The sequence below is a fragment of the Rhinolophus sinicus genome, chromosome 9 (genome assembly GCF_057876585.1).
Source record: "Rhinolophus sinicus isolate RSI-liver-muscle chromosome 9, RSI-T2T, whole genome shotgun sequence".
Classification (NCBI taxonomy): Eukaryota; Metazoa; Chordata; class Mammalia; order Chiroptera; family Rhinolophidae; genus Rhinolophus; species Rhinolophus sinicus.
Window position 1 is genome coordinate 26,474,079 of NC_142509.1, and position 15,585 is coordinate 26,489,663.

The 15,585-nt window shown below is 50.2% G+C and overlaps 1 protein-coding gene across 6 annotated transcripts in view; it reads right to left on the reverse strand.

Moving 5' to 3' along the window:
* Window positions 1-3,435: 3,435 nt before the first annotated feature.
* The window catches only part of SSH1 (slingshot protein phosphatase 1), a 55,289-nt gene continuing 43,139 nt past the window's right edge, over window positions 3,436-15,585 (reverse strand). For all 6 annotated transcript variants that reach the window (XM_019757476.3, XM_019757478.3, XM_074321788.2 and 3 more), the window contains 4 exons: window positions 14,370-14,516; window positions 12,614-12,814; window positions 10,087-10,639; window positions 3,436-6,764 (listed from right to left, as the gene is read on the reverse strand). In XM_019757476.3, coding sequence (XP_019613035.2) covers window positions 5,511-6,764; window positions 10,087-10,639; window positions 12,614-12,814; window positions 14,370-14,516 — 2,155 coding nt within the window. In that variant the 3' untranslated portion in view covers window positions 3,436-5,510. The remainder of the gene's footprint in view (window positions 6,765-10,086; window positions 10,640-12,613; window positions 12,815-14,369; window positions 14,517-15,585) is intronic.

Consider the following 15,585-nt stretch of genomic DNA (forward strand, 5'->3'; position numbering starts at 1 on the left):
AGCTGAGAGTGAACATGGATCCCCATGCTCTTTCTCCCGAGTGCACGGCTAGAAGCAAAGAATTCCAAGATGGCAGGGTTTAACATGGAGGCAGCCCGGCTTTGCTAATCACCCAGAGAGGAGAGCCACCCCAAGGTCCTGACCTGCAGTAGACTGTGACACAAGCATGAGCTAAACCTTTGCTGTGTTCAGCGACCGGGGCTCCCTGGGAGTCCTGCCCTGGCCGTTAGCAGTAATCACCTCAATAGTCCCCTCTCACGAGGTGCAGTGTCAGTAGCTTAGGGGGTTCTCTCGAGCAGACCTCTAGCTTTAGGTTTTCTGCGTGTGCAGAAAGAGACACCACCCAAACTCCAAGTGCCACCCTGGTGGGGTCAGTTGTGTTGGTATATAAATGTCCACCCACAAGCGGGTCTGCTCTTCCTCGCTGGTAAAATGAGGGAAAAAAGACAATTCCTGGAGGAGCTCACATGTCTGCCCTTGGGTCTTTGGTCTAACTTGTCCCGGTTTTCAGCATGGGGCCCAGCACACAGTAGGTGTCAGTATAAAGACTGCCCATCGTGCTGTTAAAGATGCGTACGACTATGTTGGCAGGGGTTGAAGAGGCAGTTTTCTCTTGCACAAGTTCATACGTCATCAGGCATTTATAAAGAAAAAGTTTATTTTCAATCACAAGAAGCACACAGACTATATACAGTACACACCAACAGAAGTAAAAAAAAGTGCATTATGCATCTTCTACTGCAAATTCACAGTACAAAAGATACTGCCTTTTAAATATATATATATATAAAAAAAACAAGGAAAAAAACCCAATAAAAAAATAATTGGTATCATTATGCAACACAATGGAAATCACTGGCAGCTTCTGAAAACCCAAGGACAACGCATCTTGTAGAGCTCCTGATTTGGGGGGTGGGGTGGTCTGTACCTGCATTTTGCTGCAAAGAGCTCAGGATACCAACAGAGAGAATAGGGTGGCCTAGGTAGCAATAAAAACCTCTATGAAAGAAGAGTGCAACTGTGTGATGAGGGAATGGGTGAGGGGCTGGCTGTGGTCTAGAGGGCGCCTGGACCACACCCCCCACCCGCCAGCTGGCTAGCACACCAAGTTTTATTCTTTCCTCACTACCGTGGGACGCAGCATGAGCCAGGGCCTGCCTCACCTGCAGGAACTACCAGCGCCATTTCTAGCAACGCTCCTTGGCCAGTTGCAGGCACACGCGTCAGACTGCACAGCAGAGGAGCACAGGGACGGGGGCGGGGCAAGCTCCAGGCCAAACGCCGACCACCACCGACAAGGCAAAGTATCCAATCACAGAAGGTGAGAGCTTACCAGTTTCCCATAAATACACAGTATTTGTAAACTATTATTAAGGCACTCAATTGTAAAATAATTACAGTGTCGGAAAAGAGGGAGGAAGCAGCCATCTTCTCGTACAGCACGGCCGACACAAAGGACAGCAGGGGACCAGTGGTCCGGTTATAAAGACTCCTGTTTAAGAGACTGACTGAAGCCAGGGCCACAGCACCTAATCCAAGACCAAAACAAGGCAGTCATGTCCGGATCTACGAGGGCAGCACCACGCGTCCCTCCAGATAATTCCAGGTGATCCGCTTCACAGCTCAGGTGACAGCGCGTGTGTGGATGAGACAGAAGGGAAGGGATGCGCATAATGATTTGATTCAAGTTACATATATATATTTAAATACATACATATATGCAGCGTGAACTTGTACATACAGGTATTTGGTTGCAGACGATACAAAACCCAAGCAGACGATACAAAAACCAAGCAGCTGAGCATGAAGATCAATCACCTACCTTTGATTGGCATGAAGCACTGGCAAGAACCTGCGGGGTGGGACCGGGGCAGGGGACCCTGCACCATGCTGTCCAGATGTCACAAACGTCCCGGCCCGCCTAGCTCTCCTGCCCATGGTGAAGCGCTCGCCCTCACTGAGCTGTGCGTGTCTGGGGAAGCCCTGCCAGGTGGCAAGCCAGAGTAGGGTTGGGTGCAATGTACTCTGGCACCAAGCATTTCCGGCCAACAGAGAGCAAGTGCCTCTTTGGACACCTTGGGCGAGGTTATAGGATCTTGACTAAACGATGCCACATTTGTTACCCATGGAGAGAAACAGGCCCTGGGGAGCAGGGGGACTCCTAAACCTTCTGGGCTCAGGCCTGTGTGGAAAGACAAGAATGCTGAAGTACAGGGTGTCCTGAAGGTGTCAATCCTATTGCAAACTTGGTTCCATCCTGTGGTACCCTCTGGGCCTGTCTATGAGGGAAGAGGTTTTAGAAGGGGCTGGACTGCTTTCTAGCTGGAAAGGGCGGTGTGGAACAGAAGGGGGTTGGACAGCAGCCATCTGTGAGCACCTGGTGAGTGAGCTGCAGGCCGGACGGACAGGGTGCCACTGCCCCACAGAGAGCCCAGAGGTCAGCATGGCCCCTGCATTGAGACCACGGAGGCAGACAGTGAGCATCTTGTTCTTAAGAGGCTCATGCAACGACAGACATTGCTCTAAGACAAAGAAATGGAAATTGGCATTGTCAAGGCATGATGAGAGGGCAGGATGCTTTCTCCTCTCTCTGGGACTGGTTTCCCCCTCAGACTTAACGAAACATGACAAGGCAACCTCCCGGTATCTCCTTCAGTCTAACTTTTGGCAGCTACATGAAAGTGAAAGTGAGGGAAAGGTGAGGTGAACGATGAAATACAACTGAATACACAACAGTTAGCTGATTTACAAAATGTTCGTTCTCTCCTAATTCGACAAAAGCGTTCCATGAAAATGGCAGTCACCGAAATCAATGACTTTCATGGCACTCACCGCTGCCTCTCACCTGTGCCACTCATTTGGAATCGTCCTCGGAGCTTAGATTACAGACAAAGCATCAGTCAGGATATGGCATATCCTTATGGAGCAAAATTGCTTTTCAGACACGGGTATGACTGTCTTTGCCAAGGTGCCCCCACGTCTGGCAGCATGTACTTGCCCTGTTAGTATATTTCAAGTAGCAATTTGCCATATGTTAACATGCAACTGATCTGGGTCTGGGAGAAACGGCTTGATCCTTTTCTCCAGGCCAGAGGGTTACCCACCAAATCAAGAATGATTCACTTTGCTCTGATGATGGGTCCCTAAGCCCCGGTCTGTTTCAGTGATGCTATACGATCTGTGCTTCCGAAAATGAACGGATAATTCGAACAGGGCCAAAACCCCACTCATATTTGTAATCTGTGTCCCACCCTCTAACTGGATAAGGAAAATTATGGCTTTCAAAATTAAAAGTTTTCAAAAGTCTATCACTCAGACGCAGGCACGGTTACAGAAACCAACACAAGCCTGTCATCACCAAATCGAAAGGATTATTTTGACACAAAAATTGATCTACCACATGAAATTTAATTTGGCAAAACATACTGAACTTAATTCTTTTTTTTTTTTGAGAATATGCTTTTGTTGGCTGAAAGAAAGGGAGAAAAACCCTAACAGGGTTTTCAGGAATAAGTAGATAATCACCTATTAAGGTGACTGCAATGGACAGTGGTGAGTAAACAAATTCCTATCAAGTAAAATAATGTATACCTAAAAAAAAAAAAAAAAAAAGAATAAGGTCAGGGATAAAAAGTTCCCAGAGAGAGGGTTTTTGCAAAACCTCTACCCACCAGTTGACACGTGGGCTGTCCTTGTTCCCAAAGGCCCTGCCTGGGTGCTCTCAGAATGGTTGCTCTGAGGGAGAGGGGGGGGGCCTCGTTCTGACCAATGTAAGATGGCGACTCATTCACCCACTTTCAGAATTTGGCTGGTCCTTCCTTGAAGGCTTTCTAGTTTCACCGAATTCATCTGGCTGGCCCGCCTGAGGGTAAGCTGTAACTACGGGGAAGCTCCATCCAGCAGCATTCTTCCATGAACGCAGCCACCCCCCACCGCAGGAGACATGCTGGGGGTGGGCTGGCAAGGTGTGGGTCAGGAGAAGGATTTGGCCTGAGGTGTTGAAGGGAAAGGGAGGCCTTTACATTTGCCCAGTTTCTTCCTACAGGGCCCTGGGCAGCGCTGTGTGGTCAAATAAAAAAAGGGGTCAGCACACTTTTTCCATATAGGGCCCGATAGTAAATATCTTAGGCTTTGCCGGCTACGTGGTCTTTGTCCCCTACTAGTTAATTTTTTTATAACCCCTGAAAAATGTAAAAACTGTTCTTAGCTCATGGGGCTGCGCGCCACAGTCTGCTGAGCTGGACCTTTCTCATCAAGCCCGTCCTCCCTTCAAAACATTTTAACAGCCGGTCTTGATGACTGACACCGATGACCCTCCACTCAAGCCCAGAGCCCACAACAGCAAGATGCACTGAGCTCACCTGATTCTAAACGTACTCAGAGCCCAGGCTGGGACCACAGACCCCTCCTGTACCACATCCTCACCGCTGGGAAGAGCCAGAGAGAACCAGGAGGAATTCTCCCCACAGGAAAGGGGCAACTGTAAACATCTGTGAAGCTTTTCAACAGTCACATTTCTCTCAGCTGGAATCGCCTTTCCTCCCCAAACATGAGGAGATGTGACCGAATGAACCTGAGTGCCGGGGCTCCTGGCAGGACGATCTGTATCTCAGAACCACCGACCCCGCCTGACACTCGAGCGCTTTCATAACCTTAGCACAACTACTGGGCTCAGCAGCAGAGACTCAACACACTTCGTGGGTCCTTCTCTCCAGGTCAGGCGTGAGGTGCCATTTAAACTCCATTAGCAACAACTGAGGACATCACCTTTCCCCCCCCCGGCCCCCCCGTGCTGGCCAGACACACACCACTCGGCTGTACCACCACACCGGCACAGAGAAATCAAGTGCACAGACCATCTCCATGCACCACAGAGCTGGTTCAACAGCATTCAACGCCTTCGTGTAACTTGACGTTAACAGTGCTCGATGCAGTCACGTTAAAAATCTTAACACTTTTTAGGATCCCAACCGGAAAAAAAAAAAAAAAAGGAATAATTCTTTTTTGGAAAACCTTTTCCTGACACAGCATTATTCCCTGGAACAAGCCTTGGTCATTATTGTGTTTTAAAAATAAAAAGCACAGCAAGAACAGAGGTAGGACTTATATTGCCATCCAAGAGTTACCCACGAGGGCCGGAATGAGCTAGGAACGTGTGCCGTGGTGACAATGCCATCTGCCATCACAACTGTTCTTCTGCATGTTGCAAACGAAGCACTTGTGATGTGTGCATATCTGTATATGCTCTTCTTAAGACACGATTCTTCTTGAAAACACATGACTGGGGCTCCGAGTCTGCGGGCCCACAGCTTCTGGTTCTCCCAACCACACAACTGACACTCCCCTTTCTTCACGGGCTGCAGGTTTGTTTCTTCTCCTCCTCTCTACGGCAAGAGGTGGGGGGGAAGTTAGGAGAACGCCAATTGTTTAAGAGAAATCAAGACTTGAGGGGCTGACCAAAATCCACAGTGAAACTAAGGGAGGGATCGTGTGATGAGCTAAAGGGGGGATCAGCTTTTGCTCATCCATGACGGGCTTTTCAAGTTTTCTGGCGCAGATTTCCCTGACAGCTTAGAGGTGGCGGCTGGGTTCCTTGGGGTTGCCTGGGGCTCATGCAAGAAGGAATCCTCGCTCAACTTGGCGTCCTGGGAGTCGGCGATGGTGGACATGTCGGCCTCACTGGTCAGATCTTCTGTTGAGAAATTGAGACTTCCAAGCTTGGCAAGAGAGTGTGAGCGTTTGAGTGGGGACGAGACGGTGAGGCCTGCCAGCCGGAGCCGAGTCTCGATCTCCTGCGTCCGCTGTTTCACCAGCCCTGGCTTCCCGCGGATGCTGTGGATGCTGTCACTGCTAGAGCTCCGGGTCAGGTTGGAACTCATGGAAGATGAGGTGGGGGTGTAGCAGATGGTCTTCAGGAAGTCTTTGGAGAAATGACTGGTGTGATCCAGGCGGCAGAGGAAGGGAGTGACGCTCTTCAGTGAGGCTCCTTCCGATGGAGGGGGCCCGGCCTCTGACTTCTCGTCACTGGCAGCGTGGCCGGGCAGAGCCGGGGCCCCTGGCGGTGGGACAGGAGCCAGGTCCTGGTTCTCCTCGGGTATGCTGGCCTCCAGCCTGCTGGTGGTGCCATCCCTGAAGGGAGACACGGGGTCTGCGGGCGTGCCCTTTAGCCACTCGAGTTCTTTGGTGTGCTTGCGGACCAAGCCTGCCTTCTGCAGCTGAATGATGGACTCCTGGTGCTGCATCAGGTAGCTGTGTGTGGTCGGCTTCTCGGTTTCTTTACTGAACAGGAGCCGCAGGTCCTTGGCTGGCTTCACGTCTTTCTTAGGTGGCGATTCTTCCTTCACTACTTCCATGCGGGGAGGGTTCTTATCACAGTGAGAATTCTTCAAAAGGAGGGCCTTTGGCAGGACTTTTTGGGTCTCTCTGGAAGGTTCTAAAAGGCTAGCTGGTAGTTCTGGGACAGCCCGGGCCTCAGAGCCACCGGTGTCTGGTCTCCTTGGGCCTGCTGGTGGTAGGAATGGGGGTGTTTCGGTTGGGCCAGAGGCCAGCTTCTCTAAAGCTCGGGACTTGCCTGATGTGTGGGCCCCAGGGGACGACGTGAGGTGGGGCAGGAAGGTCGGCTGGGTACAGATGGCGGGAGCACCAGGGTTCTCGAGTCGCTCCCCGAAAGCCTCCGGAGCCCCGCTGGCTGCAGGATACATGCAGTCGGCACAGGATTTGTAGGAAGGCTTCACTTTGCTGAGGATCCCAAATATAGCATCATGCTGAAAGGGGACAGAACATTGTGAGAGTGTAATATGGGCCAGAGACCACCAAGTACGAGGAGGGCACGGGGTGGGCGGGGGCAGGCCCTGGAGGGGCAGCACACTCACTTCCAAGAGTGCAGGCACACAGAGATCTCAGAACCCACTCGACCACGACTGGTGTAGCTTGGAGCTGAGTTACAGACGCTGAACCAAACTTTCCAGAAGCTACATGCGCATGAGCCTGGGCAAACCTTCGGCCACGCAATCAGCAGGGCTCCGGGGCCACCCTGGTCACCCGCGCCTCTGCCACCTGCACCAAACAATCCTTTTCTGAGCCTTACTCTCATCTGGAGGCTACCCTCACGGCACTGAGAACTCAATGGAATTATGTTTCTGGCACAGTAGGTGCCATCTCCCTTTCTTTCCTTTCCAGAAAGAATCTGCATTTGGGGAGTCTGTGGCTGGACAATGAAACTTGCCCCTCCCAGCATGAACCCAGCAATGGAACCACCATCGAGTTATGCTCTTCCCAGAGAGGTGGCAAGGGACAAAAACAGTTTTGGAAAGATTCTACTACAGACCCAAACACAGGTGCCCACGGCCCCAATGAGGGAGCCAGGCTGAGGTGGGTTTCATGTACCAATGGAAAACACGCTGGCCTTGTTTGCCAAGGCAAACCACCCACCTCTGGTCATTAGAGGGGCTAAGTGAGTTCGACACGGGCCTCTCCAGCCCCATTTGCCTTCCTCCTGTGCCCATCGACAGGCACCAGGGCTGCTCGTCTGGGCTGAGACAGAGCTGAGAAGAGCAAACGTGGAGGTAGGGGAAGCCGACCGTCTCCCCTAAGAGTTGTTTAGCTGTGGGATTCCTAAGCTAGTCTAAAACGAAGCCGGCCTGGCAAAGAGCAGATGTGGCAGGTTTCTCCTGCAGAGTGAAGCTTAGCCACCCCCCGTCCCCAGGCCCTGACTGCCAGAGATTAATACCGTCCAGGGTGGCAGACTGCGGTCCCCTAAGGTAAGAAGTCATGGGCAGGTCCAATACTGGAGGAGTCAAACAGAAACTCAGCCGTGGCTCCTGGAGGCTGTAGGGGAGCCTGCGGTGGGGGAGGAGGGAGGCGGGGTCTCCTGCAGAACCCTGTCTTAGCTGGCTTCTAGGTGTTCCAGCAAGACCTGCTCACCCTCATGGTTAAGGCCTGAACTCTTGACCCAGGAATTTTTTTTGAAGCTCTCACCAAAGTTACTCTACCTGTTCATCTCTTCTGAAACCTTTAGAACCTAACATTCTAAAATGCAGTACAATCTGCCACGGTGGGAGATTTGAGCACCTTTCAGGGCCCGTGGGGCCGTGGGGAGCGGGGGCTAGGGAAGTCCTTCACCCAGCTCGTATTTCGAGAGCACCCATCCCATGTCATCAGGTGCAGCGACTGAGAAGACACAGTCCCTGCCCTCAGAGGGCCTCCTGTCTGTGCACTGGGGGAAACGGGCCAGAAAACCATGTGAAAGGTGCCAGCACAGAGGGAAGAGCTCCAAGTCTTCTACCGAGGGAAGGCTTCCCAGAGGAACTGACACTTCAGCAGCAGAGTTCTACCTTCAAAATGCCTCTCAAGCTGTGCCTTTCTGTCCTCAGCCCGTCCTCTGAGCCACCATCACCTCAGGTTCCTGCTTCCACTCTCACTCATCAGCCTAACTGCAGACCACACCCAAGGAGCCGTGTCACCTCCATGCTCCAAGCTCTCTCTTGGCTGTCCAGTCTCCTGGAACAATGTACAGAGACCTGCCATCATGCCCGGGGGCCCCACATGCCCCGGGCAGCTCTCCAACCGCACCTCAGACCACTGCCCCTCAAGCACACCAAGCTCTCCACCCTCAGGAAGCCCCTTGGCACCCGCCGCTCCTTGGACCTGAAGGCTGTCCTCCTGGTTCTCTGCAGGGCCCTCTCCTTCTCATCCCTTCCCCTCCCGAGTTATTCTCCACCACGCCACGGTTTGTGTCATCACATGGAGTACCATTTGCATTTGTGTTATTATACACCCTTACGTGTTTGCCATCCGTCTCCCCGTAAGACTACGTGTGCTAGCTGTCTTACAGCTGCAACCCTTCACCCACCTGGCACCGTAGTTAATAAACATGAGTTGAACAAATGAATGAATGCGTATCTCTAGGTCCTATTCCCCAGGTAACATCACCCATGCAATCCAATTCTGGCCTGACAAGGACTGTCCTTCATTTACCCTCTTATTCAAGTTTCTCTCGTGGTCACCATTCTATGACTCACGGCTATGCCATTTCAGACTGAGGCACCTCTATTTTGGACCAAGAGGCTGTATATCATCTGTCTTTACGGATATTTGCTTTTTGAGGGAAGGGTGGATCACAGAGGGAATTCTTGAGTAATTAATACTTGGTTTGCAATATGTTTTATGATTTGGAGGTCGGTAGATCTAACTTCCCAGTTTTGTTTGCATTGTGATAATGACGGACCCTCTGCAGGTCAGAATGCGTCTGCCAGCTTTCCGAGGGCTCTCACTAGCGAATCATGGCCGCCCCAGGAGATGGGCAGTGAAGCCAGGGGACATGAAGCGCCTGGCCCTGGCCATAGTGAGCCAGCACAGAGCGAGGGCGGAAAGCCAGACCGGGAGGCACAGCACACCCCCCAGGAAACCAGTCTCCATTCCTGGGCCATTTGGAGGACGGGAAAGGCTGGAGGAATTCATGGTTTTCTGAGTACACGCCAGGTTGAGGCTGACCCTTTGTTGCTGATAACCCATTAAATATGACAGCTACAAGGGACTGACGGAGTTAAACGTTTGAATCTGAGTTCAAATCCAGATATTTGATGATGCTGGGGAATTACCATCAATTTCTTAAAGGCGGCAATGATGTTGTGGTTACATTATATGCTGAAGCATTTGAGAATGAAACAATATACCTGGGATTCTTTTCAAAATAATCCAGGGTGTGGGAAAGTGGATGAGGGTGCGATGAATTCAGAACAGCGCATACTGAGAAATGTTGAAGCAGCGTAATGAGGTGTATGTTTTACATTTTACATAAGGGGGGAAAAAAGAGAAAGTTGGAAGCCCTGGCCAAGACATGAATGAGGTGCGTGGGGGTAAAGGGGCACACAGGGATTAGTGTTGCCCCCTATATATCCCTGATCCCCTATATGTCTACATTCCCAATCGGCCTGCAGAATCACTTTCTGAAATAAGCCCACAGGTCACGGCCGGGGATGAGAACTGCCGAGCTGGCAGAGCAGCGGCGGTGGCTGTGAGGTGGCTGCTCTGCAGGGCAGGACAGAAGTGACTGGTCCTGTCCCCACATGCTGGTTCCACACCTACCTCAAAGTCATCCGGACAGCTCCTCTTGCTGTTGTTGTTATTTAGGTTTTCCCGGTTGAGCAGGTTTTTATCGAGCTGGGTTGGGGGCCGCCCCCACCTCCCGGCTCCTGGAGCCTCCTCCCTTTCCATCTCCTCCACCTGTGGCAAGGGGCCACTCCGGGTTTTCAGGCTCCCCAACTCTCGTTTCTTCTTCCCCTCCTTCTCACAGAGTCTGGGGCCTTCCTGGGGAGGCCGGGCTGGCTGAGCCGCTTCCTCCGACAGAGCACCCTTCTCCAGGTCCTCTAACTGGAGCAAACTGCCAGTTTCGTCACTGGGAGAATGTAGCAGGGGATCTGAGAGCCGCCGGAAACAGCAGGGGAGAGTGGGCCGCCCAGGGGCCCTGCTGCCTGGGAACCCAGGCTGGGCAGGCTCATCCGAGCAGGGCAGCCGGGCTTCCGGGCGGGTGCCATCCAGGGTCTCTGGCAGGAAGTCCGCAGGCCCTGCAGGGTCATCCACAGGCTGCTGGAGGCAGCTCTCGGTCTGCTGGCGCCACAGCTTGTTGTGCCTTTGTTTGCTGGGAGAGAAAGGGCATTAGAAGGTCAGCAGAGGCCAGTGCCCAGAGGGTCCTGGGAAGAAGGGTGAGGTGTGAGCCAGCAAGGGACGGCACCAGGCTGGGGTGGGCGCCAGGGGCTCACTTAGGGAAAGCGTCTCTCTGTTCATTTGTCCCCAAGAGATGCAAGGAAGAAAGAAACAGCACCACGACCCTAAATCACCACGGCTTGCACGAGAAGCCTTCAGTGACTTTCTGTCATGAAGACGATGTGGCAGATACGTGAAAAGAGTCTAGACATCAAATGCTATCACGATCCCAGTGTACCATCTCACTTGGTGAACACACGGATGCCACTTAACATTCCATCTCTCAGTTTCTCCATCTGTCATATGAGAATAATACTCACCTACATAGCAGGGAAATAATAAGGCTCAAAGCAGAGAGTATGTAAAGATTTATACAAATTTATATTTATGTATGTATGTGTGTATATACATGTACATATAGGTATATTTACACGAACGTAGCTATGTAAACACATAACACACGTGAATAAAGTTGGGAAGACCCCAGAAAATTGGAAATATTTCAGGTCAGAGAGATTACAGGTCAGTTTTTAAAATATGTCTTTTAATACTGTGGAGTTATTATTTTTAAAGCCTAAAAGTAAAAGAAAAAGGCTGATAGTGAAATAAGGTACAAAGTCACCTCCGCAAACTTCAGAGCAATAGCAGCCTCATGGGTCACGAAGGTTAAGATGAGAGAGAGGAAAACGTAAATTCAGGATCTGCTATTGCTCATTGCCAGTGTCACGATCACTTGTGGCTGCTCCACGTGCACGTTCCAGGGGAGGCCAAGGGGGCCCTCGGGAGGGGCCGCAATACAAGGTCAGCGCCATGCTGCTGCGACCCCGGCCGGGAGGCCCTGGTTAGGGCACTGACGGAGCGTGTGACTGAAGGGCTAAAGCAGAGGAGGACGCACACTCTTCCCCCACCCCCACCCCCACCGGCCCCGGTCCTGCCTGGGGAGCTGTCCAGCTGCTCTCTGGTTGATAGTGGACACGTCCGGAGCTGTCCTCCGGACCCTGTTCAACCCTGCCAGGGCGCTGCTGCTTCCCTAAACGTGGTCACGAGGCCCAGGCTTAGCCTGTGGCTCCCTCAGGACACCAGTCAGAAATGTCCTGGGGAAGCCTACAGACTGAATAGAAAGGGAACAGGGAGAAAGTGAGACCCCAAGTCCCGCAGGGATCTTCCTGGGGTGACAGGGGGAACCCCTCTGTGGGGTCTCCGTGCCTTGGAGGCCAATTGACCTGGCCATGTGTTTCCTCCTGCCGTCCACTGGCTGTGTGATGTGGGACAAGGTAACCTCCAGCGTCAGTTCCTTACTTCCCCATAAATGCGGGATAACCTTTACTTTGTAGACCTTTTTTTGGGAGGTGGTGGGGTGGTGGTGGAGGTAGACATTTAAAAAGAAACTACCATTACTATTTACCATGAGGCAGGCCTAGCAAAGTCTCTGTAAAGGTAAATCTGTACACAACTCATGTAAACCTCACAACAATCCTACCAGGTGGGTGTTCATTGTTAACTCAGAAAGAGGAAACTGAGGCTGGACGAGATCAACGAGCTTGCCCTAAGTTGCCCCGCGTGTCGGTGGTGGGGAGGGGGGAATTAACCCGCAGCAAAACCTGGCACAGCACTTGGCCCAAAGCAGTGGGTCAGGAAACGAGCATCCACCTGCCCACGCTGCGCGCGAAGTCATGCCTTAGCTTGGGAGTCAGGCACCGCTCTCTCCCGCAGCAAAACAGCTGTCTGTGCCAACAAAAATCAGAACGGATCCCTCCTGGAAACTACTCATCAAACCTCAAACAATAGTTGTTTTTCTCAAACTGGCTCCCCCTGAGAGGCGGGATTTTGGCTGTGGAAGCCACTGCTCGGATGCGGATGGCGGCTTCTCAAGCTCAGTCCTGCCAACCCTCTGCAGACAGTCACCCACCTCGCGTCCAAGATGCCTTCATACTCAGACAGCTGCCTCATGAAGCCCGCGTTGGGGCGTGCAATGCTGCGCTTTTGCTTCACGTAGTTGTACGCTTTCTCCAGGGGCCAGCCGAATTCCTTCATCGCATACGCTATGACTGTGGAGGCAGAGCGACTGACACCCATTTTGCAATGTACCAGGCACTTGGAATGGTTCCTCCTGCAGGGGCCGGGGAGGTTGGAGGGGGAGAGAGTTTTTAAAAAACAACAACTTGGTCCTCTCAGGTTTTACCCAATGGATTGTTTTAAACCCTGAAGTTATCTCACGGCCCCAGTCCTCTGTCCTGATGTTTATGCAGCCGAAGTCCACACTCTCTAAAGGAAATAACTTCACTGCGAAATCAATTAGCGCACAATGGGAAATGGAGATAGATCTGACCCTGCCTCGCCAAGTTTTGCAGGGAGAGCTCCAAAATCGGCTGCCTTCAGAGACAAATTAGGGATCTTCCCGCATCGTTGGGACAGGCTAGGAATTCTTCCTGCTGCTGAGCATTTCTCAGACTAAGAAACCCTTTTGCAGGAAGCAACTGGACAGCGAAAGGGAGATACGCAAAAGCTACTCAGCTGCTAGAGCAGATAGAGACATGGAAAGGGTTGTTGCAGAAAAATGGGCTCCGTGAACCCAAAGCTGCAAGGCCCTTGGGAGACAGAATGAGGATGGCAGCACCTTAAGTTGGCCAAGAGAGAAAGAAGCCAGGAGAGGATGGGTACGTGGTTTATATGCAGGAAGTGCTGGCTCAGGTATGGCTGAATTTAACAGCTACGACAAGGCCAGGCACAGGGTTTTCTCGAGGTATCATCTGCTCAAGACTGTGCGGAACACCAGGCTGGGAAGGGCAACACCTGGGAAGCTTTATTTGTACAGGAGGTGAGCCCACCAGTCTGCTTGTTTACGTTAGAAGCAGCCAGCCTGTTAGGTGTGAGCAGGCTCGTTTCCTGCACCTCAGGCTTCAATCTATCACCCAATCTCGGTGCCCTCTTTTGGGGACTGCCAGTCTGAAGTCTATACCCCAGGCATGCAGGTGAAGTTTGAGGACATGTTGGGGAGGACATGTTATGTAGCTTTGACTTGGAGGGGTGCAAAGCAGAAAGAAGGTGGGATCTCAAAGGGTTGTCTCTCTGTGTTCCTGACTTCAGGAAGACAGAGTTGTTCTGTAGGAGAAGAAGGTGAGAACAAAAGCGGGTGAAACCAGTGACAGGCTCGGGGCAGTGGGGAACCTCTCATGGTCTGTCCCATTCTGCTCAAAGAGGAAAATCACACCAATCAGGTGGAGAAGGCAGGCCATAGCTCAGCGCACCTGCCTGAGAAGATTTCGCGGGGGAAGCATCCCAAAGGTGTTTTAAATCCATGTACGACCTGGCCTGCCCCCCTTTCTCCTTTGGCTCAGTGACTCCCCACAGGCAGAGCTTCCAAGAGAGTGTCCACTTGGTATTACACCCTTGCCTGAAACAAGTACTGATGACGAAACTGGGGTCAAATGTCACAATCAGTGATAGGTGGGAGACAACAAGCTCATTTGGGCCCCCATGTAAAGATCAGCAACTGTGTCCCTTTGGTGCTAGGGGTCCTGTGGTCTAAAATCAGAGGTCCATCTGACATCTAAGGCTCCCTAAGCCAGAAGACATCCGTGTCTGGGATTGTCATTAATTTCTGCCACCCAGCATCTGCCAGTTTCTTCCTCAGACCGGTTTCTTTGGCTTCTCCACTCACTTACTTTGCTTTATTTATAAAATGGTACGCTTCATTCCAGTGGGCAAGAAGGTCTGTTGTCTCTTCATCATAGACTCGGATGTTATGATATGCAAATAAGCCAGGGAAAAAGTTATCTATTTCTCTAGTGACATTTAAAATGTAGTCAACACTGCAACGAGAAAAAAAAAAAAAAAGAACAAATTTGGAGAATCGGAATGAGGAGTTACAAAAAACAAAGTAACAAAAAACAGGACAGAGAAAAAAAATCAAGTACATATTAATACCGTGTTTCCCTGAAAATAAGACCTAGCCGGACAATCAGCTCTAATGCATATTTTGGAGCAAAAATTAATATAAGACCCGGTCTTATATTATATTATATAAGACTCAGTCTTATTTTACTTATAGCAAAATGGAGATAAATCTGTCTTTTTATTAATGGAGAGTAATGGAGATAAATTTACTTATAGTAAAATAAGACTGGGTCTTATATTAATTTTTGCTCCAAAAGACGCATTACAGCTGATTGTCCGGCTAGGTCTTATTTTCGGGGAAACACGGTAAAGGGTGTATGTTTTTCTGGTGGGACTTCTGTTTTTCATTAATAGCAATTTTTTGGGGGTATTTTCTAAATGCTCACTTTATGATGAGAATGTATTATATTTATACTAAAAAACAAATTTCTATATGTAGAAAAACTTATAAAACTCAGTTCAAAGCTTTGCTAAGCAGGGTTAATTCTGGAAAACAGATTTATGTATTATTTAAATACATATTTAAACTCTCTTAAAGTTTCGAAATTCATAATTATCATGAGCAAACAGAAGCTTTTAAAAAATAAAAATCTCCACTTTTAAACAGTTAAAAAGCAGAATATATCTGTCCATTATTTATGTCCTGGGTAACTGCCTTAAATTATTTTTTGAAACAAGGCAGGCTATGGGTCTCTAAACTTAATACTTATCTTCCTGGAAGACCAAAATAATTTCAGGAGTTTGAAAATACCTCAAATAGATTTCATATACAAAGATTTGTAAATGCTTTAAAAATTACCGTTAAAGTAACTTATTTATTCCCAGCATGACAGAAAGCAAAGACAATATCACCATTCATTTTAAGAATACTTTCTGTAGAAATAACACATCTTAACCAGTAGTTCTAAAGATATATTTTAAGAGTTGTTTAGTCTTGACTTTTAAATGCAGTAATTCAAGGATGCCATCATGTCAAACCCACAA